Source organism: Cheilinus undulatus, linkage group 13 (assembly GCF_018320785.1).
Source record: "Cheilinus undulatus linkage group 13, ASM1832078v1, whole genome shotgun sequence".
Taxonomy (NCBI): Eukaryota; Metazoa; Chordata; class Actinopteri; order Labriformes; family Labridae; genus Cheilinus; species Cheilinus undulatus.
The window spans coordinates 14,490,698-14,515,038 of NC_054877.1; the positions used below are offsets into that span (position 1 = coordinate 14,490,698).

At 37.6% G+C, this 24,341-nt stretch overlaps 1 protein-coding gene across 1 annotated transcript; it reads right to left on the bottom strand.

The window, feature by feature from the left end:
* Positions 1-7,678: 7,678 nt before the first annotated feature.
* On the bottom strand, positions 7,679-23,974 carry rab31 (RAB31, member RAS oncogene family). The gene is made up of 7 exons (XM_041804082.1): positions 23,792-23,974; positions 22,764-22,843; positions 19,434-19,515; positions 16,506-16,577; positions 15,988-16,094; positions 11,744-11,853; positions 7,679-10,834 (listed from the first exon to the last, which is right to left on the bottom strand). The coding sequence occupies exons 1-7, from the start codon at positions 23,825-23,827 to the stop codon at positions 10,737-10,739; spliced, it is 585 nt and encodes a 194-aa protein (XP_041660016.1). The 5' UTR covers positions 23,828-23,974; the 3' UTR covers positions 7,679-10,736.
* Between the last annotated feature and the right edge of the window lie 367 nt (positions 23,975-24,341).

Sequence of the window (24,341 nt, forward strand, 5' to 3'; positions counted from 1 at the left end):
AGTTTGGGGTATACCTGGGGTCATCAACTAAACCAGTGCAAGGGCCAGCTTTTGTCTTGAAAGACACTGCGGGGCCCAGCTTTTAACTAAACTAATCTAATATGAAATATTTTGCTCTTATTAACATACTTCTGTATTAGTATTAGTATTTTTTCCGTGTGGAGTTCCTACTGCTCATACTGCAGCCACCTACATAGGCCACATATCTGGGCCTGCCATGGTGTCCATCACTAGGTTTTGTACTAATATGCTGTGTCATGATTGGTTAAAAACACGTGCAGGAAACAGGCCTTTTGTGTTGATTCTCAAGCAGGAAAAACGCATTTCAAGTGGAAAGCTGACGCAGATTTAACCAGGTCTGGATTGCTGAATATGGGTTTATCATGCATCATATTTCCTAAGAATGTCAGGAGAGCTAGTTTCTATAAAATGGATCAAATGTTGAGTCATTCTTGCTTAAATGATCAGGAATATTGATCTGTTTTTGGGGTTGATTTAATAGCTGTGGAGACAGAATACAAAATATACCACTAAAACCCACAAAATCTTTTATCCTCTGCATATTTTCTGTATTTAATCATCTTTTGGGGGCCGGATGGGAAGCTACAGGGGGCCTGATATGGTCCCCGGGGTGCCAGTTGATGATCACTGGAGTATACCCTCTTATTTCTTAGTCTTCATAGAAAATATACCCATGTCTAAATAAAGGGAAGGCCCACATACCTACATGGACCACGACATCACTAGTCCAAGGCAATTGTCTTCTTTCTACCTTGTGGCAGTAGACTTGGCTTGTTCTCTTAAAATTTTGTATCACAAACAAAATCAGAGAATTACATCACACAACATAATCTTTCTCCAACAAAACATGGCTACACAGCTTGACTTTATTATTTCTAAATAAGTCTGTCAAGGCCCCCCCCACCCCCCCACCCACCACAACCACCCACCACAACCACCCACCACAACCACCACAACCACCACCACCAAAAAAAGATAGACACAAAAAAGTGATACATTACTGTCAAAAATCTGTTTAATTGGAAAAAAAAATATCAGAAAATGGGTCCAGACAAGTTTAATACGTTTTTAATCAAAATGTTAGTTAATATAAAGGAAATCTATTTGGACAACCACAGAACAGACAGAGCCTTGCACCGCTAATTCAATAAAGATTCTTACAACAATAACAGAACTTCTGTAAAATATTTCGTAAAAAAATACCTCTTTCACTAAAAGGCGTGTGCAACCCTGAATGTTAATTAGCCAATATTGAAGGTATACATAATCACTTTCAGGTCTCTGTCATACACAAGGAAATTCATTTGGCTAAACATCTAAGAATTATTACCTTTCACTTTTAATTCATTCTTACACTTTACATGAAATGCTGGTAATTTTGAACACACAAAAGATTCTAAATAATTTTTTTTAAATATTACTCATTAAAGATAACTTGAATTATTACAAATAGCATAGAAGAATCCTTGTGCATCAACACAATTATTTCCTTTTTTTCAGCTTTTGTGCTCATCAGAAAAGCTACTTAGGTACCAAAGTTTTCTCTATTTGTGGATAATGGCTCTCACTGTGGTTTGCTAGAGTCACCAAGCCTTAGAAATGGCTTTATAACCCTCTCCATATTGATAGATGGCAATGACTTCTCATCTGTTCTTGAATGTCTTTAGCTTGCAGCATGATGTGTTGCTTTTTGAGATCTTTTAGTCGACTTCACTTTGTCAGACAGGTTCTATTTAAGGGATTTCTTGATCCAACAGGTCTGGCAGTAACCGGGTCTGGGTGTGGCTAATGAAACTGAGCTCAGCTTTCCAAAAAGTGTGTTTAATCATAGCTTATTCATGGTTTCGCTTTTTCCACATAGGGCCAGGTAGATTTGGATGTTTTTCATTAATAAATGAAGTCATCATTTAAAAATTGTATTTTGTATTTACTTGGGTTATTTTTGTCTAATACTATAATTTGTTTGATGATTTGAAACATCAAGTAAGTGTGTAAATATGACATATGTAAATATGTAAGTGTGACAAATATGCAAAAAAAAAAAAGAAAGAAAGAAATCAGAAAGGGGGCAAATACCTTTTCACACCTCTGTACTTACATACTTCAGTTATTCTCAACCATCTAATAAAAGCAACTTTTGTCAGTCATTTCATGTTATTCAGATACCAAATTTTACTAAACAAATCAACATTTTTATTTTATTTTAGATGGGCTGTCTTCTGGGAACTTTAAGGATAAGTATTGAAATAATTTATAACTTTGAATGATTAGCTTTTAGGGATAAAAACTTTGTTTTTTAACATCTACACAGTGTCCAGGCTCCCAGTGTTTCAGCTGCAGGATCACTTTCACATTTGTCCAGATTCCACTCTGTAACACACGATTATCGAGTAAAATCCTGATTTTTCATACAGTTTGAACTATAAATACCCCCTTTTACTGTCTGAGAGACCATTGACCACTGAGGCTATGGTTAAATCCATCTTCGTGGCAAGATGTGCCCCCCCCCCATCCACTCAATGTAAGCTGCTGAAGGAGTAATCCACTGCTGTGAACTGAGGACTGGAATGCAACACTCTTGTGATGTGTACGGCTTTTTAAGAGACTTTATGAAGTTTATGTCTGCAAAATAGAATGATACAATTGTAAAGAATCAAGGGAAAATACATTAAATGTCTATTCAGCATTTCTTATAGGAAGTTAAAGATGATGAAGTCATGAGAGGGTAACAGTTTTCTGAAGATGGAATTTCTTCAAGAGGAGTCAAAATAGAGTAAAGAAATTTTAATTTCTACTAATGTGGACCAACTGTTGCTGCATGTTTTTTGGCTTTTTGGGACTTGATTAAAACCACGTCTATACTGGTGGTTTTCAACTGGTTGATGGGACCCAAAAGCGGATAAGGAATTTGTGCCTGGCAAATAAATTGCGGCAAAAAGCCCATTATGTATGGAAGCCATTGGAAGACATGAACCATACATTTTACTCTATAACACCTTTCTGTGATTATAGGTAAATCTTGGTTGTTTTCTTAAGATTTCGACTTATTTATTATTTCATTTAATAAAACAAAACAATTCATATCAAACGTAAAATCTTCCACTTTGAATGAAAAGGAGCAGAGATCTCTGCTATTTTTTAATTACAGCAACTTTCTCTTTTTTTCAAATCTTTGCTGGATGTTGTCTGACAATAATTTCTTATGAACTTTATACATAATTTGCAGAATACTAATAATAATCAACTAATTCATGAATTTCAACAGTTTTACCTGAATAAATAACGGGTTTGATGGATCCCTATATTGACTTCCACTGATAATTCTTACAGCTCTTTTTTGAAAAATAAAAATTGGTTGAGTAGATGCTTTACATGCAATACCCCAAACTTCAACACAGCAGGTCAGATATGGGACAATTAATGACTTATATAAAAGGTAAAATGCTTTATTATCTAATAAAACCTTTATTTTCTATAACAGAGCAATTGTTTACATATTTTCCCCTTAAAGTAATTTATATGTGATTTCCAGTTCAGCTTTTCATCGATCATAGCACTTAAACATTTTTGTTTCCTTTACTCTATGAATTTCAATACCCCCCAAGTAAATTGAATCATTTATACTTTCCTCTCTGTTACTGACAATCATATGTTTTATCTTGATTCATTTATAATTTATTGACATCAAACCATTGTTTCATTTTTTCAGTTCTTTTTTAACCACCTCTAACACCTGTGTTAAATTAAGAAACGTAGTATGGTCTGCGAACAGATTACACTTGAGCAATTTAGGAAACTTTTACAATATCATTAACATACAAAATTTAAAAGTTACTTATGGAGTTACAGATGGCCTAGCTGTTTGGTCGTGCTCCATGTGTGCAAATGGCACAGGTTCATGTCTGGTTCGTGGCCTGCCATCTCTCTCCCCCACTCTTTCTTCCCTTTTTCTGGCTCTATCCACTGTCTTCATCTCTAATAAAGGCATAAAATACCCCCAAAAATGTATCTTAAAGAAAGAAAAGATCCCAACTTATACATCATGTTATCTTGGGATAACACCACTGGATTTCTCATTTTTTGAGATCCTTTACCAAAATTCACATGCAGAACAGAGTAAAATAAAACATATAAATGCATGTGCTTCCATGGCTTCAGTAATGATAAACCTTGTTCTTTTAAAGATTTATTTTTGGGCTTTATATGCCTTTATTGACAGTGGAGGAAAATGCCACAGGCCAGATTCAAACCCGGCGTACACGGGGCGTGCCTCAAACCACTAGGCCACTAGGCCGTGATAAACTTTTTAAACACATTTGTTGTGTTTTGCTCATTTGTTCAACCATGTTTTGTTCCTTTTAAGGTCCAAACTGCAGAGTGGTTAAACTTTTTCTAGATTTGGATTGTGTTTTCTCATTGAGGACGAGGTGGTGGGTCCTGCATAAAGCTGGACCAGTTGAGAAGCACTGTTCTGCACTGTGCCATCGGTCATTTCCTCTCTGAGTTTAGGTTTCTAGGTGTCAACATAGCTCAGTTGAGATCCAGATCATGTTTTCACAGCGTCAGGAGGTTAATCCAAGCCATGACCTTTTGTTATCGAGTTTCCTCTTTTCTAGCTCATTGGGCTGGATGCCATCCACCAACCTTTGAAAGATAAATCACTGAATGTACAGCCACAATTCCAAAAAAGTTGGAGCACTGTGTAAAATGTAAATGAAAACAGAATTCAACCATTTGCAATCCTCCTAAACCCATATTTCATAGATCATATGTTCATCAGTAGAACATAAATAACATATCAGATGCTGAAACTGAAACAATTCACCACTGGATGAAAAATGTAAGCTCATTTCAAATTTGATGGCAGCCACAGCATCCTCACTTCTTTTAACAACAGTCTGTGAGCATCTGGGAAGTGAGGAAACCAGTTACTAGGGTTTTAGAAGAGGATTGTTGTCCCATTCTTGTCTGATATAGGACTCTAGCTGCTCAACAGTCCTGGGTCATCTTCGCTGTTTCTTTTTGCTAAGAGTGCCAATTGTTTTCTATTGGTGAAAGGTCTAGACTGCTGGCAGGCCAGTTCAGCACCTTGACTCTTCTACTGTGAAGCCATGCTGTTGTGATCGGTGTGGTATGTGGTTTAAACTGTCTTGCTGAACTATGCAAGGCTTTCCCTGAAAGAGACGTTGTCTGGATGGGAGCATATGTTGCTCTAAATCCTCTTTATACTTTTCAGCACTGATAGTGCCTTTCCAGATGTGTAAGCTGCCCTTTTGTCTGGAAAGCAAGACGTCTGTGGAATCCAAAAGATTTCAAATTTTGATTCATCTGTCCACAGAACAGTTTTCCAGTTTACCTCAGTTCATTTTAAATGAGCGTTGGCCCTGAGACGTTTCTAGATTATGTTCTGATATGGCTTCTTCTTTTCATGATACAGCTTTAACTTGCATTTGTGGATGGCACAGTGGACTGTTAGCAGACAATGACTTCTGGAAGTGTTCCCGAGTCCATGCAGTAATTTTCGTTACAGAATCATTATGTACTTTTGATGCAGTGCTGCCTGAGTGTCCGAAGATCACAAGCATCCAATACTGACTTGTGGCCTTGTCCCTTGCGCACAGAGATTTCTCCAGATTCTCAGAGTATTTTGATGATATTATGTACTGTAGATGCTGGGATGGTCAAAGCCTTCACAGTTTTATCATGGGGAATATTTCTTTTTAATTGTTCCACTTTGTAGCTAACTTCTGGCCATCTTTACTTTTGAAAGAGAGCCTCTCTAAAAAGTGCCTTTAATACCCAGTCATGCTACTGACCTGTTACAAATGAACTTAATCAGTTGAAATATGCTCCTCCAGTTGTTTTTTTACATTAGTATCATTTACTTTTCCAGCTTTTTGTTGTCCCATCCCTACTTTTCTGAGATGTGCTGCTGCCACTACATTCAAAATGAGCTTAACTTTTTAATCAAATGATTGTTTATGCTCTATTGTAAATAAAATATGGAAGTAAAAGATTTGCAAATCATTGCATTCGGCTTTGTTTTGCAGCTTACACAGCGCTCCAACTTATTTGGAATTTACTCGTTATCATGGGAAAACTGAGCAAAATAAATTGTATGGTTGCACGTCCTTGTAGGGCCTTTCATATTTCAGAGCACACAGTGGGTGAAATAAAAACAAGAAAAGATCAGGAAATAGAATAATCACTAGTTTATTACATTGATTAATATACAAAGTTAATCTGACCTACAGAGGATACAGGGAAGCATGACTTATGCATACAGTATGTGGATGTTTACAGATATTTTCAAATGTTACTGCATACAACTAGTCTGATCTGAATCAGTCCCATAATTAATGAAATACACTAACAGTAAGCATTTTTACTTCATATTGTACAATGCTTCAGAAAAATATAAAAAAGGCACTTGAGTGGGAAAACCCAAAAGTATTCAATCTCATTTCAAAGTGAGACGTGGCCTGTAACACAATTTCTTTGCTCATATGAGATTATCTTATGTATCAAGGTCATGCCAAATGACATAAGAAAACCTACATTTTTTTTAAAATGTCTATCATCAATGCTGTGACCTACTACACATTTGGCCCACTGAGCCAAACCCACCAAGATTGTAATTCACTTTCAGCTCTCAATCTGAGGTCACAGTTTTATATTTAAGTGGAAGATGGCAGTCATATGTCTGTCATTTGGTTTATGTAAAATATCCTTAGTGATTACATGTGACACACATTTTCCCCCTCAAACTCAGGATTTAGTAAAACATTGGGTGTTTTGAGTAAACAAGACTGAACTTATGAGGGGAATTTTGGGCTACTTTCTGGATAAAACACAGTACATGTTGTACAATGAGACTATAATTGCATTGAAAATAATGACGTAAATGTCATTGTTGTGTAATACATGTTTGTTAAATTCAACTTTTTTCAACAGCTCTCTTTTATTTAACCTCACTTCCCTGAAGTAAAGATGTTATTTTTTTTAAGTAATGAAGATGCAGAACCAACTAGAAATACTGTTACACAGGAAACCGCTGTTAGTCAGCTCTCTTGTCTGTTGTAATGTCTCATAAAAAATTAAGCTGCACTGTAACAACAATTACTCCCAATTAACACTGCTTTAAAGTTTTACAGAAGTGCTAATAAATCATTTGTTAGTGGTCAGATCCAAGGGCACTACTTCAAGAGATAAAGCAGCTTAAAATATACAGTGCCTAACAAATTTATTAGACCACCTGTCATATTTGTCTCAAAGACCATCCAGCATCATGAAGTGCTTTAATGCGGACTCTTTCATTTTCAGTGAGCTCTCCATGTTTTACCATTTTGAACAGGAATGAGGAATTTTAAAATGAATTCGCCTTTTTATACCCAAATTTGAGCCAGCTCACTGGGCTTCTCTGAGAAGTCAGAAATTAATCAAACATAACATTCAACCACTAAAACTAATTTTTTCCGTTCAGGAATGCAAGTAAATAACTATAGTTTGACATATTAATCAAGAAATAATAATGTGCTTTACTATTTTTCAGTTTTTTTGTAAATCAGTAAATTTGAAAATTCTTGGATAACAATAATAATTATATTTTAGCATTAAAAATATCATTTGGGTCAAAGAGCTTCTACATATTGGTGTATTAACCATTGCAGAAACATAAAAAATGATTTTGGTAATTACCAATGCTGTTAATTTGGGGCAGCTGTGGCATAAACCTTACTTTGGGTGGTGGTCTAATAAATTTGTTAAGCACTGTACATCACATTGGTTTACCTAACTTAGCCTAAGGCTTTTTTAATTTGTTATGACTTTCTAATTTTTTGAAGCTAAAACTGATCAGGTTTAAGTTTTGTATAAAATGACTATAACAGCATTATGCCCTAATCAAACAGACAGTCATTGAATATTATCTGATATTTGACGAGTCTGGGAATACATTTCTTGTTTTTCTTCACAAATGTGGTCATAAAGGTGTCTCATAACACATATTTGGAAAATATTTGCCTATTTTGTTATTTAATGTTTTCTAGTGTGTTGTTGTGCTTGCATGTATGGCTGTTCATTCTCTGGCTGTAACTTTGTTAATAATGATACTGCATGTCTTGTCCAGGACACTTTTGAAAAAGAGAAAATTAATCTCAGGTTTTCCTTGTTAAATAAAGTTAAACAGAACAAAAAACTACACAAATGATGTGAGCAGAGTTTCTAAAAATTGGCACCCTGGAAGTTTAAAAAAAAAAGGGAATTTTCAGCAGGGGTGGAAAGTAACTAATGACATTTACTCAAATTACTTTATTTGAGTAATTTTAGGGTACTTGTATTTTTGAGTACATTTTAAAATCAGTCATTTTACGTATACTTCAGTATGTTTTTCTGGGAAATAATTGTACTTGTATTTAAAAAGCATCAAAATGAGGAGGCTGTAGCTTTCTGCCAACAACATGTGAAATTGGCTAGCTGTTTGGCTTTGACTTCACATGATGATCAGGTGCTCTCAGGTGTCACTTTACCTGAACACCCTGGTTGGAGATTCATATGCTTATGTTGTTACTGCCAATAATGAAATAACATATTCTACTCTAATATTTCTCTGTAGCTACTCAGTACTTTTAAGTAAACTTTAAATTAAACACTTTTTACTTTTATTTGAATAGATTTATTGACCTGTAATTTTACTTCTACTCAAATATATTTTAACTAGGGATGCACCAATACCAGCCCTGCAAATGACTGGCGATGAGTCCAGGATGTACCCTGCCTCTCACCCAATGACAGCTGGGATAGGCGCCAGCCCCCGACACCCCCGAACGGGATAAGATAGATTGAGGCGCCAATATCACATTTTCCTAGACCAAGTATTAGCACAAGGGTTTATATTTGAATATTCACCAATACTGAGTACAAAAATGAGTACTTTGCAATACCATAATTGCTCTTATTATTCTGACAGTTTCCATCATTTTTTCATTCTTCTCTGCTTTTGTGATTGTTGTTTCTGTTAAAATGTCACCAAACTGCAGACATGGCTCCATCTTTGACTACATACTCACATAATGAGAGGCTAACTTAATGCTTTAAAATGATGGATCAATATTTTATGAGAACGAGCACTTAGGTCTGTTATCGGCACCAATACCCGATAGTGGTATGGGTATCTGTGGATCCCTCATTTTAACCAAAGTAACTGTACTTTTACTTGAGTACAAGAGTCTTGTACATTTTCCACCTCTGATTTTCGGTGACCCAAAATGTTATTGCATGTGTATAGAAAGTCAAAATGCAATACAAACATCAGTTTTCAAAAATACCTTCCTAAGTGTGAACCGGGCCTCAGAATACTGAAAAAAAAACCTGTATTTCGACCCCTCAAAAGGCAAAGGTAAGTGTTAATAAGTTTTCAGCATTAAGGTTGCAGCTACTCCAACTTTAAAGCAGCTCACACAAATGTTTCTACAGGAGTAGATTTACATCTTTTTCATGTGTTATCAGACCTTCATGAACACATTGGTGAAGAAATGTCTCATTCCCAGAATTTCACAACATTCCCTCACTAATAGCACTGTTAGCAGGATGTAGCTAAAACATTAGTCATACTGCACTTCCTTTTTCCTGAAGATTTTTCATTAACCAAAGAACAAATGACTATGACTTTTAGTTTTCTCAGTCCCAGATGTTTACAGTTCTCCTGCAAAAACACGAGACAGCTAAGACCCATGTGTAGTGTGCAAATTGCTTTCAACTGGAAAAAGGCACCTTAAAAAGCAAATACTGTCAAATCAGGGACTTGGTTATGAAACAGTACAAATGTTTTAAAAAGAAATAAAACTATATGTCTGGCAGTTGTATTCAGTCATTCCCTGTGTTGAAATATGTGACAATACTCTTCAGCATGTAGAAAAACAACTTTTACAAAACACCTTGTAAACATCTCCAGTATTGGTCACAGTGTTTCCGATCAGGGTGTCACACCTAAATTGCGATTTAGGCCTCTCAGCTGTTACATATTCATTATTACAGTTCAACCATTAAACAGCAAATGTGCTTGAAAACACATGATGCAAAGGAATGTAAAGGTGCTGCATTTAAGATAAAGAACTGAATTCTTTTCTTAAGTTTAGACTCAACAACCTTTCATCAAATACTCTAAACATGAGTGATACATACATGTACATAAGAGCTCCATGAGAAGTGTAGCCTTAAAAAATAATAGTAAAAAAACCTACCATTTAATGTGTGCCTTTAAAGAGACAGTGCAATGAAATGTGTTTGCATTCAAACCTGTTTAAAAATGCACATGAGCATATATCAGATCACTAGCTGTTAATGTGTGCTGAATTTTAACGTTTCTAAATTATGGTATAAAACCACACTTTCTTAAAGAGCAATGAATTATACTGCAGACAGAAATCTTGGTGTAGTTCACCAAACCTCCACCTGATGGCAACAAACTGCAGGCTTATGACCTGATCTGGGTTAAGACTACTACACTAAAATGACATTAATGTGCAATGATACACGTGATACTGATGGTACTTTCTTTGTTTCATATTGCAGGTGACCACACGTGCAAGCTAACCTCTGTCTGCCCACTGTTTGCTCTTTTCCCTGCAGTGAGACACTGGGTTCATTGTGGACGGTGTGCTGTGCTGTGGGGTCCCTGGTGCTGAAGGAGGTAATCACATCAGACATGGCCGGTACTAGCAGCATCTCCTGGTAGATGGAGTGGGCTGCCGGGTGAGTTTAAAGGACTCATTGCTTTCCACCTCAGGGTTGTCCAGGGGGGGAATCTGTTTACCTAAAGACACAGCACAGGGTAACTTCCAGACTCCATGGCACATTTAATTTTCACAGCATAATTAAGGTTGTATTATGACTACTTACTTGCATTTGGCAGCACACAGGTTTGACTACAATTCCTAGCAGCAATAAAATTATTTTATGCAGGGGTTCACCAATGAATTGTACTATCAGCAAATAATGTTGCTTGTGCCTATCAGTAACCAATAAGGACCTGCTTTTTTCTTGTTAGTTTAATGCTAATAGGCCAGTATAGGCTATCTTAATGCTGATTTATCTGTGTAGGTTCTCATTCATCCAGGTCATGGTTATCCAAAACATGGTCCAAAGGAGGCAACTGGACTTGACTGAAGTTCATGAGGATGCTTCCCCTCTCCTCCAAAAGGCTTCAATCAAGTCCAGTCACCCCTTTTGGATTGAACTTTGGTTAATGCTGATTCAGAGGACGTTTTTTTTATTGGGCAGAAGAAGTCAGCTGTTGGACAGACTCTAGCATGAGGTTAGAGGGCAACTAGTACTGCGTGTATGTGTGGTCTGCTTTCATGGTCAAACATGCTAATGTTGGCAGTGCAGAAGTCTTGAACAGTATTACACACAGATAATTATGATGAGGTGCTGACAAAACATCAGTGTCTCTGAGTGACAGTTAAAGTACAGTGGTGGATAAGGAAGAAGGGCTGAGGTGGTTTCTGTGGTCGTGTGATTCATAGAAATCTTAAAAGCGAGGGATGAAAATGAGCAATTGTCAGCAATGATCTGCACAAAGGCATACAACTGATCTTTCTGATATTACTCTGGGTAATTCAATAATTTCAATGATTTCCACATCTTTTACTTTACTAAAATCCGGTGCAATAGAGAACATAAAGGAGACACAACATGATGAAAAAGAAGCCATGAAACTTACTGATTTTCTGAAAAAGCTCCTCTACATTGACAGCATTTCTGGCACTAGTCTCGATGAAAATAGCGGCAATTGATTCAGCAAACTCCTTTGCTTCCTTCATTGGAACTTCCCTATAAAAAGAAAGGAAAAAACTCTTCAGTAAGGGGAGGACATTAACTTCTTAACCACAGTCCCATAGCAAATCAAACATTACATCAATGAATTTCACCCATTCCATCTCTGATGAGTTTGCTCTTAAAGGCAGCTGGAGAAGATTAGGACTGGAGGAGGAGCAGAGTATGATCCTATGCTAAGACCATGTCATTTTTCATGAAGAGTCTTTAAACAAACTTTATTGTGTCTCCTGTTTTGTACAAGTGTGGTTTCACCTTTCATAGAGACGACCAAAACAAAACAGATGAAAATTTTTAAACAAAATCTGTTTACGAAACCGTCGCTTTGTTTTTGGATATAACAAGAGGAAAATTTATGAAGGCCAGCAAGGGCAAAAGGAAAAATAACACTCCTTTATTAATGTTGAGGTGCTTCTTAAGCTTTCATATAGTCAAACAAGGACAAATACACAGTATGTTATATAGTGGGTGGGAACTGCATGGTAAGAACCGATAGGCAGTGATGTAGTGGTGCCTGCAGAAGTGGGTATACCATTCACTCATGCCCCACATTTTTAGCAAACACATCCAGCAGATGGTCTGTGTTGTAGGCTGCTCTAGAACATTAGTTACACCTAAAAATGGCCTTTTGTTATTGCACGTTGACACTTGACTTTAACCATTAGCACTTCAAGCAGTAGGGATCCATATGAAATTATAATGAGGGAAGCAAGTTATAGAAAGTAGCACCACTAGTTCTGTCCACAACCAAACAAACAAGTGGTTCTAACAGTCACTTGGGAAGACCACTTGGAAGAGGCCTTTGAAAGGAAACTTGCCAAGCAAGAGGGACTAGTCAGCAGTTGTCAACAAGCCAGATGGAGAGCAAAGCGTCTACCAATAGAGGCCTGATGCAGGGGCTTTAAAGCCTTATCCCTGTCCAGAGCCTTCAGTTTGTTGTGGATCAAAGGAGTGAGGAAGAAAAAAGCCATCTGCAACACCACCGAAGTGGCAGGGAGAGCCTCAAGATGGCTGTGGCTCAAGAGAGGAGAGCCATGGGAGGCAGAGTAGCTAGCTAGCCATCTGGACATAAGCTGGGGCCTGATCAGCCTCAGCTAGGTCCCCAGGATGAGAGTAAATGATGTTCAAAAACCCATAACACCCACTGATTCCAGGAATATCATTTAAGATGTGTCAAGAAGCATTAAAGATGTACTTACACAGTTTTTGCATTGTTGTCCCTAGTTCAGACCAAAGATTTGTGTTGAAACTCATTACTACTGAAAACAGGGACCCCAGTTTAGCTTTAGAGCATGCACCGTTGCATTGTCAGAGGCTATAGTCCTCAACACACTAGCGTAGTATTTTAAGCCTGTGCAGCACTTTGGTTAACTCAGGTTGTTTTAAATATCCTATATAAATAAACTTTGACTTGATATCTATTGAGAATATTTTTTCTTCTGACAAATTTAGCTGCTGCAACCTTGAATTTGTCATGTATTAGCTGGTATGGCACCACATGCCCTGCCGACGCTCACAGCGGATAGAAGGGACAGGAGTGTTTATCAGACTTAAGTTTCCATGTGAAAAGTTCAAGGGAAGGTAGATTCAATCACTTCAGAAATTCACTGCATGATTTTAATTTCACAAAATATCCTGCTTTGAGCAAATATGTGTTAGCAATTTAACCTGATACGCCAGATGGATTTGTTTCACACATCCATCTGGAAAACCTTCAATATACAGCATTTGGGAAAGGGCAGAGCCTTTGAAAAAAACTCAGAGGGTGACTGGATGAGCGTTGTGTCTGTCACATCTTGTCGTTTTTGAAAACAACTCACTGTTGTTCTTTGTTCTTCTTTTAACAAAGAAATGTCGTCAAGTTCTGATAAAACTGGCGCTTTAGCAGCATCCACGCTAATGTCTTCCGCCATAATGGCACCAGCCTCTTGTTGCTGCTGGCTTATGTCACGACTCCGCCACACCGAAAGTACTGCCCCTTATCGCTCATAACCATAAACACAACTGTAGCTTCATTCAAGCCAGGATTTTCATCCTGAGTCTTTCCCTTGTTTTAGGATTTTTGCTGCACCTGTAATGCATACCAGGACAGCCTGTTGTGGAGAGACAGCAAGAGGGTATATTGACAGACATCTGTATTTGTTTTTTTCTGAAGTCACATGATCACGCAAGGTCGCTGGCAGGTCAGCAGGCGTGGGGTCTCCAGTGATCTGACAGTCTGGCTGACTTGTCTAGTGTGTGCGTGCAGATGATTAAAGATGAAAAATCGTTTGAAACTGTCCTTATATCTGTGGTCTCCGACATTTTTAAAATAGTTTAAGATTTAAAAATCGTCTAGTGTGTGGCCAGCCTAAGCAACTAACCAAGGCAACAAAATGTACTAGAGGCAGAGTAAGCCAGGTCATACCTTTCCTATCCTAGGAATTGATGTACATTAGAGGGGACTGAGAAGTGGGATTACTTAAACTCTATGGTGACTAAGAAAATCAATAGATACTGTATACTAGGGGTGCGCGGTATATGCGGTAGACAGTATAAATGATATAAATTTGGCCTACAGTAGAGATTTGGACTCTACCGACCAATCACGATAACACTTGTTAATGACGTCATTGTATCTGCCTCAGTGTGAGTTAGCAGGCAAAAACACCTGTTTTTCCTCACAAAGTCTGACGGCTGTACCGCAACTAAGTCAGTGTGCTGTCTCTGTCAGTCTGCCTGGGGCTGTAACACAAGCTAAGTGCTGCTTTGGCTGGTCTCAGAGCCCAGTGCTGCAGCTCTTCCTCTTACAATGGCATAAACAACCGTTTAAAAGTCTCTTTTAACTTATGACTTTCTTTTCTAAGTCCACAGTGAGTCAAAGATACAGGCTGCGATGTTAAATGAGGTCAGAAAAGCTTCTGCAAACTAGCCGTACTCCCCGGTTCAGCAGCCAAAGCTAAGCTAACTCAATGCTAAACACAATACTTCCGTCAAGCTCTTCAAAATAAAAGTCTGCGGCTGTTATTTTTCTGAAACGCTTTTACTGTCAACGCCTTCACTAGGAAATGTGTTCAAGTCATTATCAGCGTAACACACCTCATCAGGTTAGAGATGAAATGCAAAACTTGGAGTGCAGTTAGACAGAAGTAAACCTAGAGAGACTTGAAAAAAAAAAAACATGTTTTCTGTGTTCCTATACTTAGAGATAAATTGAGTATGCCATCAAAGGCTTGTTTTAAGGGGAGAAGGGGGTCAATAACACTTGAATTTGAATTAAAAAGCATTCTCTATTTTTAATTTTGTAATACCGTGATATAATACCATTATCGTCAAAGGCAAGAATAATACCATGGTATGATTTTTAGGCCATATCGCCCAGGCCTACTGTATACTCCATATACCTGAGTATACCACTGCTGATATCCTTCAATGCATGATACTAGACCACAAAAAGGATACATCACATCTGATCCTGCAATTTAGCCCCAGTTTAACCATATGTCTCATCTCTCCATACTTTACACAGCTGTGAAACATTACCCTACTGTTGTCTTCTTCTTCTTTTATCTTAGTGTCAGCTTTTTATTTGGGCAATTAACTCCTGTTCATGTTACCCAAATTCAGGTCATAAAACCCGCTGTGAGAAGTTATGAAGTAGAGAGCCAACACACCATATTCTTTTATTCAAAATCGATATTTGGCACCTGCAATTTTAAAACTGCATCACACGAGTCAGGACAAGATAGTGCTAGATCAGTGTTTTTCCAACCCGATCATATATCATACTGCATGTTTCTAATCAGTGCAGAACTGGAAGTTGTAAAAATTTAAAGTATTGGATAGGGGATGAGCATTAGGGGACTTTAAAAAACAACCTTTCAGTTGAAGCCTTTAAAGATGATAAAAATCTTTTTCATAGTCAATAAACATCCTAACTTCTTTGTTGAAGCAGTGATTATTTGCTATTTAGAAAGTACTAAAAGGGGTTACTGTTTCATAGTGAAGAGATGCAGATGCACTAGGTTGATGAGATTTAATTTTTCCACTAGTTATTCAATGTAGTCACTTTTCATTGATATAATGCCTATAATGATACTTAGAGGCATTTTATTTATAGTCAAAAAGGACAGAAAAGATGCATTATCTCACCTGATGTCTCCTAAATCATTCTTGTTCCCTGCGATGGCTACAACAATGTCCTCAGGACCGTGCTCTTTCAGCTCCTTCACCCACTTCTTCAGTGTCTGGAATGAGTCCTGGACAGAAAGAATATACAAAGCACTGTCCACACAGGGATCGTATCTTATGGGTAGCATATTTATTACAGCTTGTGTCACATATTATTCATCACATTAGATGGTGTATTTCAGACAAGTTTCCATTAACAGACCAGGAAAGAATGACATTTGTAGGGCATTCAAGAGCAGCATCCCAGAGTGATGAAAAAGTAATTACATTTTACATCAGGCAAACAGCTTCTTCAGTTACACACATTAAACAAAAAATGGATTTACTGAACAAAACAGCAGCTCTTCTGGGACAATGAAGGTGGAGGGTATTGTGAGCCCTTCAGCATTTATGAAGGGAGGCAGAAAGGGTTATTAATTTTTTTTCTGTAAATGTAGATTTGCTTATCTTTATAGGAAAAAATGTTAGATTGCTCTTACCAGTTTAGTAATGTCATAGACTATGACAGCAGCTGCCGATCCTCTGTAGTACATAGGAGCTAATGAGTGGAACTAAAACAGAAAAAATATGAAAAGCGTGAATATGATTAGTCATATAGATTCTCAACTGCAAAGCATCACTTGTGCTTAAAAGTTCTCCATTAGCAGTGTCTGAATATGTAATATGAACAAAATCTGGAACATTAAACTCTCAAAATATATAAGCACATAAAGGACTAGTACACTGTACTGGACTGTGAGTAGACTATTACCATGCATTCTTTAGTGATGAGTGGCCAATGGAAAAGTTCCTTCCTTACAAGTTTCAACTACTCTGACATCACTAGAAGGGTTACTTCAGTTCTTACTGCTTGAAATGTTTAAAGCATTAAAAAAAATGTCTTTTATGAAAAATGTATTTTCAGCCACCGGGCCAAATTTTAGAAATGGAAAAAAAAACCTGTCATTTTTAAAAACATGTCAAATTAGACATCAACACAACAAAAATGAGAGGGGATAAATACTTCCATTATCCATTATCTACACCGCTTATCAAAATTGGGGTTGCAGGGAGCTGGAGACGATCACAGCTTTCATATGGCGAGAGCCGGGGTACACACTGGACTGGTGGCCAGTCCAGCCAAACTGAGCAATTGGGGAGAAGTGTCTTGGTAAGAGAGGTGACCAAGATCCCGATGGTTACTCTGACTGAGCTCCAGATATCTGGTGAAGAGATGTGACAAAGTTCCAAAAGGACATCCATCACTGGGTGTTATGGCAGGGTGGTTGTCCTTCTTGGTCCCTTCTTTTACTAAGGCTCTTCTCTCCTGATTGCTCAGTTTGGCCGGACAAACAGCTCTTGGGAGAGTCCTGGTTGTGCCAAACGTCTTTCATCTGAGAATTATGGAGGCCACTTTGCTCTAGGGGAACCTTCAGTGCAGTACAATTTTTTGTAGCCTTCACAAGATCTGTGCCTTGCAACAACCCTGTCTCTGAGCCCTGCAGGCTGTTCTTTTGACCTCATGACTGGGTTTTTGCTCTGATATGAATTGTCAGCTGTGAGGCTTCTGTAGAGAGGGGTATGCCTCTCTAAATTATGCCGTCAATTTAATTAACCACAAATGGCCTCCAATCAAAGTGTAGAGACATCCTAGCAACGATTCAGAGAGCTGAGAGGCACCAGAGCTAAATTTCAAGTGTTGTTGTAAGGGTCTCAATACTAATGTCAATGTGATATTTTTTCATAACTTTGCAAAAATTCTTCAAATTCTGTTTCACTTTGTCATGATGGGGTACTGGGTGTAGATTAACGAGAATAAACAAAAATGACTGTAGCACCAGGCTGCAACATGACAAATTGTGTGCGTGTGTGTGTGTGTGTGTGGGGGGGGTTAATCACAGTCATAGCACAATTTATATTCAGTGTGGGCCCTTGGGCAAGGTCCTTAATGCCAGGAAAAACTGTCCCAGATCTACAATGCTTTTGCCAAAAACTGTCTGCTAAATGACACTGTAACTTGTATCTTGTAGAAACAAACATCCATCCAGGCTCAGACTCACATCTATGTACAATTTGGAGTCACCAACAGCATGTTTTTGGACTGTGGGAGGACGTTGGAATACCAAGAGAAAACCAAAGCATGGACAGGAAGTATATGCCAACTCCACACAGAAAAGCCCTATCAAACTGGGATTCAAACCAGGAACCTTCTTACTGTGAGGTGACTCAAATAGGGATCAAAATAATCCCAAATATAGTGTAAAATGTACTCTAATTATTGAAGATTTAGCCAGAAGCTTTTGCCAAAAGAAGTCTGAATTAAAAAGAGGACACATTTTGTAGCAGACCTTGATTCCTGTGGTAAAGAATTCCAGAGTGGGATCATAATGACTCAATGCATCATGAGCTAATCTGGAGTTAATTTTAGGTACGGTGAGGAGATCTTTATTCCTTTATTTGATGATCTAAGGAACCTGTCTGGTGTGTATTAAGCCAGCATGGCACACAAGAGGAAGCTAAGCTGTTTGTACATTTATAAAAAAAATAAATAGTTTTTAAAACCTTTTTTTTGTTTTATTGGAACCCAGTCATGAAGACTTAAGCTGCAATGTCTGCTCTATGATAATATGGGAGTGTCTGTTGAATGTGTTGCAACCACACTCACTCATGCGGGGAAATATAAAAATGTACAAAATGAATATAAGTGCACGCTAAAAAGTTTTTCCTGAACCTAGTGTTGTTTTCTATGTATTTGTATCCTAACATAGAGTGTGCATTTAATTCCAAAAGGTATATTTCTTCACTAAAATCGATGCTTGAATGTTTAGTAACTTCCACTGAAAACATGGTCTTGCATTCTCCCTCTCTTTTCCCTACTTTGTACCTTTCCTGCACGTTACCACAAAACCCCTACTGATGGTATATATAACCATCCACTGTAGTCAGCAGAAATGTACCACATTATCCCTGCAAAACATTTCTCCATAGAAACACTGCTGGTCAGAAGTTTACAGAGGAGCTTTAATTTTGAGGGTTTCATGCCATACTTCTCCTCAACAAACACCTAAAAGACCTTAGATGTTTGGTGTTTTTTCTGACTTTTGTTTAAACTGTACGCTCAGGAGTTTTAAGCTTTACATTAGCAATCAAGAGAACACCAAACTCTGGCAACAGAGCTTTAAAGGTAGAACTTCCACTCATTCGAATAGCCAAAGTTTGCTCTCGTTCTTTTTTTTTCATACTGTAAGAATGTCCACTCAGCTCACTATGCTATGAGTGAATCATCCTATTTCACACCTATTAATAACTCTAAGTCATGAGGACTGCTAACAGAGAAATGATTGTGTCACTGAAAGCTTCCTGATACAAAATGTAATGGAAAATTAACTTCTCAACGAATGAGGAATTCCCGTTGTGTGTGTACTCACCCTCTCCTGTCCGGCCGTATCCCAGATCAGAAATTTATGTAGTTCGTTTCCACATGGTACTGTTTTAGTGAGGAATGATGCTCTGTGAATGAACAAAAAATTTTCACAACAAAGTTTTTTAAGTGTGATATTTATCGGCCACAGGAAACAAATGAGTACAAGTAAAGAGGATACACATGACATACACTAAACCCATGCTGCTTTAAGGTACTAATGCAGTGATGGGTTAGGCCACAACAGCATCAGTTACTGCTGTTTCAGTGAATGCACCATGAAACAGTTAAGATGTTCTTATAACTATCAATGAAAATGACCCTTGAGGGAATAACTACAGGACTTTTTTTACACTGTATTATAACTTCACAAAAATTTAATGCCCTAATATGGTAGAGTTTAATAAAACAGATAAGCAAATATCAATGGTATATCTATAAAATTAGGGATGCACCCATACCTATACCAGTATTGGTGATCAGCGTCAATACCACACCTGAGTACTTCTACATGTTCTCAAAAATATTGCAGATGCTGTACCCGGTATCATTTTATAGCATGTTAGACTCTCAACACTTGAATAGGTAAGCAAAGTTGGAGGGGGGCAGTTCCCTGTCTGCTCTGACATTGTCAAACTTTGATGTTCATATCGCTGACTTCAGGCTAAAACCTCCTATCCACAAAATCCCCACTTTTCAGGGAATGAAAAAAAGCTGTATAATGTTAGTTAAAAAAACTGAATGGTCATAGGCAGCACTATTTATTGCTCTAAATTGGTTAAACCTACTGACACATGTAAAGGGTGACTAATAGCACCGATTTATGGAAAATGATGATACATGGTTTTTGCTAACCTAGCACCACTCACTACTCATAGACAGCGTTTGGGAAAGGGCAGAGCCTTTGAAAAAAAAAACTGGAGGGTGACTGGATGAACATTCTGTCTGTCACATCTTAACGGGCCAATCAGAGCAACAAAACACGTGACATAGCCGCCACTGAGCTGCGCCCCCTACCGAAGGAGTAAACTAGAACCATATGTCATGAACCATGGCGACTGTAGACATGTCAGTACACGACTTTTGTTGTTTTTGAAAAGAAAACAACTCACTGCTGTTCTTTGTTCTTCTTTTAACAAAGAAATGTTAAGTTCTGATAGAACTTGCGCTTTGGCAGCATCCACACTAATCTGTTCTGCCATAATTGCACTGGCCTCTTGTTGCTGCTAGCTTACATCACGACTCCACCACACCTGAAAGTACTGCCCCTCATTGCTGATTGGTCCTGTCACTTTCTAACCGGGCCCAAACGTTCAGACAGGGGCTTTGCAAGATGGATTTGCCAGTGAGAAACACGGAAACGGGCGTATCCATCTGCTTTGCAAGGCTAGGTTTTGGTGGACAGCAGCAATATATTCTTTTTAAATCATGGTAAGAAACAAAATGTATGACAGCGTTCAAGAGCCACCAAAAATATTTTTAAACATACAGAGGATCTGTTAATTTTGGGGCAAAAAACCCTGAAAATCTTTGACATTTTTGAGATTACAAATTTGTATATTTACAAGAAAATAAACTCAGAATTTCAGAATTTAAAAGTTTGTTAATTCATGACTAGAAATAAAAAAGGCATTTGTTAGTTTAAAAGTCTTAAATGTTGACATTGACAATGTAAAGTCAAAATTTACAAGAAACCAAACAGTTGTTGGACTGTTTTGACTTTATAATCTTAAAAAAAATGTTTTGCTCACATACATTTACGACTTTCAACATTTTTTTCTGCTGAATCAGAGACTTTTTAAACTTGAGAATTTCAATTTTTTCTTGAAAATTAACAGATTCTCTGTTTATTTTTTCTAGAGTGGCCCTAATACACCGTTGTAATAATAATTTAGTTAATAAATAGATCTTTTGTCAAGAACAAGTGTCTGTGCCTCCTGTGTTGGAATTCTGTCGGTAAAAACAATTAGAATTGATTTTTAAGTTTTCCAAGTGGGTCTTGGGGGGCCTCAGTTTTTCTTAAATATGAGTAGGGGGGCCCTACAGGAAAAGGGTTGGGAACAACTGACCTAGACTATAGTCAAATGTAAATGGCACTACTTTGGGGCTTAATTTGAGCTATTCTGACTGCCTCACGAAGTCACAAGTCAATGCATGTGTTACAAATAACCATTCATGATGCCACTCTGCCAATTATATCCTATTTTTATATCACATTTTTAAAGCAGTGATATCCTTTTCAACAGGAAAAAAATTCTTATTCATAATAGGGCTGGGCAATTAATCACTAATTTGATTAAATTGCAATATGACCTGCTTCAATTTACAAATCACAGAGGTTGCAATATTTTTTCTTAACTTGAAATCTATCAAAATACTATTTTGATCTATTATTTTTTTGCAGCAGCAGAGATTTTATGCACATTATGTGAACATTCAAGTGTCAACACATTGCGGTCCATTTAAATATCAGCATTAATGCTGATGCACCACACTGCTGCAAGCAAAGCTTCACCTCCTCCACCTCAGCCTCCTCCTTTGTAGTTTAAAGATTGTTGCACCCTCTTATTCAGATTCATGATATTACAGATTAATTGCTTCTGAAATAATTTCATTGTTTTTAATGCACATTGTCATAAAAGGTTCTGTTCATATGGGGGTTCTAGGCATGCGCTCCCTGGAAAGTCAAAGCAGCTGCTTGACTAACCCAGAGAGCATCTTTAGAGCAGAGCCTTCTCCACCAAGTAAAACTCTTTATCCACTTCGCAACAAAATGGTTAAATGTATGATGAGCGTATTCCTGAGAATGATTTATTGCTTGAGTTTGTTGAAAAATACACATGAGGAACCTTATAATAATAGAATATTAAATTGCACTCGCAATATTGGGGGACAAAAATTGCAATTAAATTATTTTTGCAAATCGTTCAGCCCCAATTCATAATGCTTAGAAGGGTGCTTCTTAAACAAGTAGCTATGTTGGAGAATATGGGGCATAAATATAGAAGTGAAGTGTGGGATGGCTGTACTATATATGCTGCAAGCCATGTCAGGAGTGAAGGGTCAGAGGACATACTACTAAAGAAACCACATGATGACACTATAAATCACTCAGAGCACTGTTTTCTGCACATTATGTTCTAAAAAAAATTTCAGTTTCTATGGTGTCTGGGAAAAGCATGATAAACTGAATAAGATTTTTGCTGAATCACACTGGAAATACAGTTTGGGCTTTAATAAGAAGTATAGCAATGAGTAAATCATCAAGCCTGATGCTGAACCTTAGTTTGATGAATGTATCTGTTTCTTTTACACCATTTTCTGTGACTGCTCTTACCCTATTGTTGGACTTATGTTGTGGTCAAAATGATCCTGGACGAATCGGCAAACGATGCTAGATTTCCCAACTCCAGTGTCCTATAAACAGAAATATATGAATCAGTCAGTTACAACACTGTGACAACACAGACAGAGTCACTATTGATCACTATTGACAAGGCAAATGTCCGGTCACATGCAGAACTCATAAAAAGGTTCTTGTTAGTTCAAATATTCTACAACCTACTGCAATTTCCCACTGACTAAAGAAGCTGAAACAACAGAACCCAGGGCCTCAATGGCCTCCATGGCTTTCTGGTGATTCAGTCATAATAATAGCTCTTACCATGGTTTAACACCGCTTCAACCATGAAAACGGTCTGGTATGCATCAAACCAGAGGGGTTACAAAAGACTGAGAAGTAAGAACAGCCTTTAGTTAACCTAATTTGCCTGTAAAAGTGCTTGGTGAGCATGTCAGTAGCTCCAAGCAGAATGCACAAGCTTGTCAAACAAATTTTTAGGTCACAAAAAGCTCTAGTTCCGTTTCACTCCACAGATAAACTATATTTTTGCGGTCAAAACGCCCCTTAGTAACTCTGGTACCGTCTGCGTTTTGCTAACGCAGCAGGAAATCTAACGGCTTGTACGTAGCGGTTGACCTGATGATGACGTAATGAACGATAAACTGACACAGCCGTTTCAACATAACTGGACGATAAAATAAGCTGTAATGTTCAGTTTAGCCGGTTGAAATTAGAACACGGAAGACGTACACGACGGTTAAATGTTAAAATATGCTACGCCCACCGGCCCATTAGTTTTTCACTCAACTAGCTATCAACCGTTATTGAATTTTCAAGTTTTCTAACGAAAAGCAACACGATAAAGTGGAAAATTAATCGACATTTGCAAAGTTTCCGTAACAGCTGAAGCGGTTAAGCGTTGTTAGTGTCGTTAATGTTAAAATGTTGTCGTTTAGTTCCAAACCCTGCAGACTGGAGGAATTTTCCCCCAAATAGGATCAACAAAAACATCTGCCACTTACCCCTAAAAGACAAACTTTAAGCTCCCTTATGGCCATGGCAAGTTCTGAAAGTTTTTAAATCATCATCTGTCAGATTTCTCTCAGTGTCTTTGTCTCGTCATGCTTGAAACTATCTTTTTTCCTCTTGTTGGATAAAAGAGAAACCCAGCCCCTGAGACAGACAAGCAGACCATCTCCCTTACAATAAAGTCAAGCTACGCATGGGACGAATTCTGCTTCCGACAGCCACTTTCAAAATAAAATCAGCTCATTCTATTACCCCAATAAAAAAAGACAAAAAATAGGCTAGTTTGAGTAAATAAATCTGGTTTCATTTGAAATATCACGTTAAATATGGTTCCATTAATAATCTTAAATTTTCTTGCATAGTTTTCAATACAAGTTTTTTGTCCATTAATAAAATTAAAACCGCTCTCAACTGGTGACGTAAAATCTAGCATTTAAAAAGTTTAGGAATTAACCGATGTATGTGTATTTGATCATTACCCAATACGAAAATCTTTTCATACATTCGGTTTAAAAAAGTATTTTGGAGCCTAGCTATAACTGA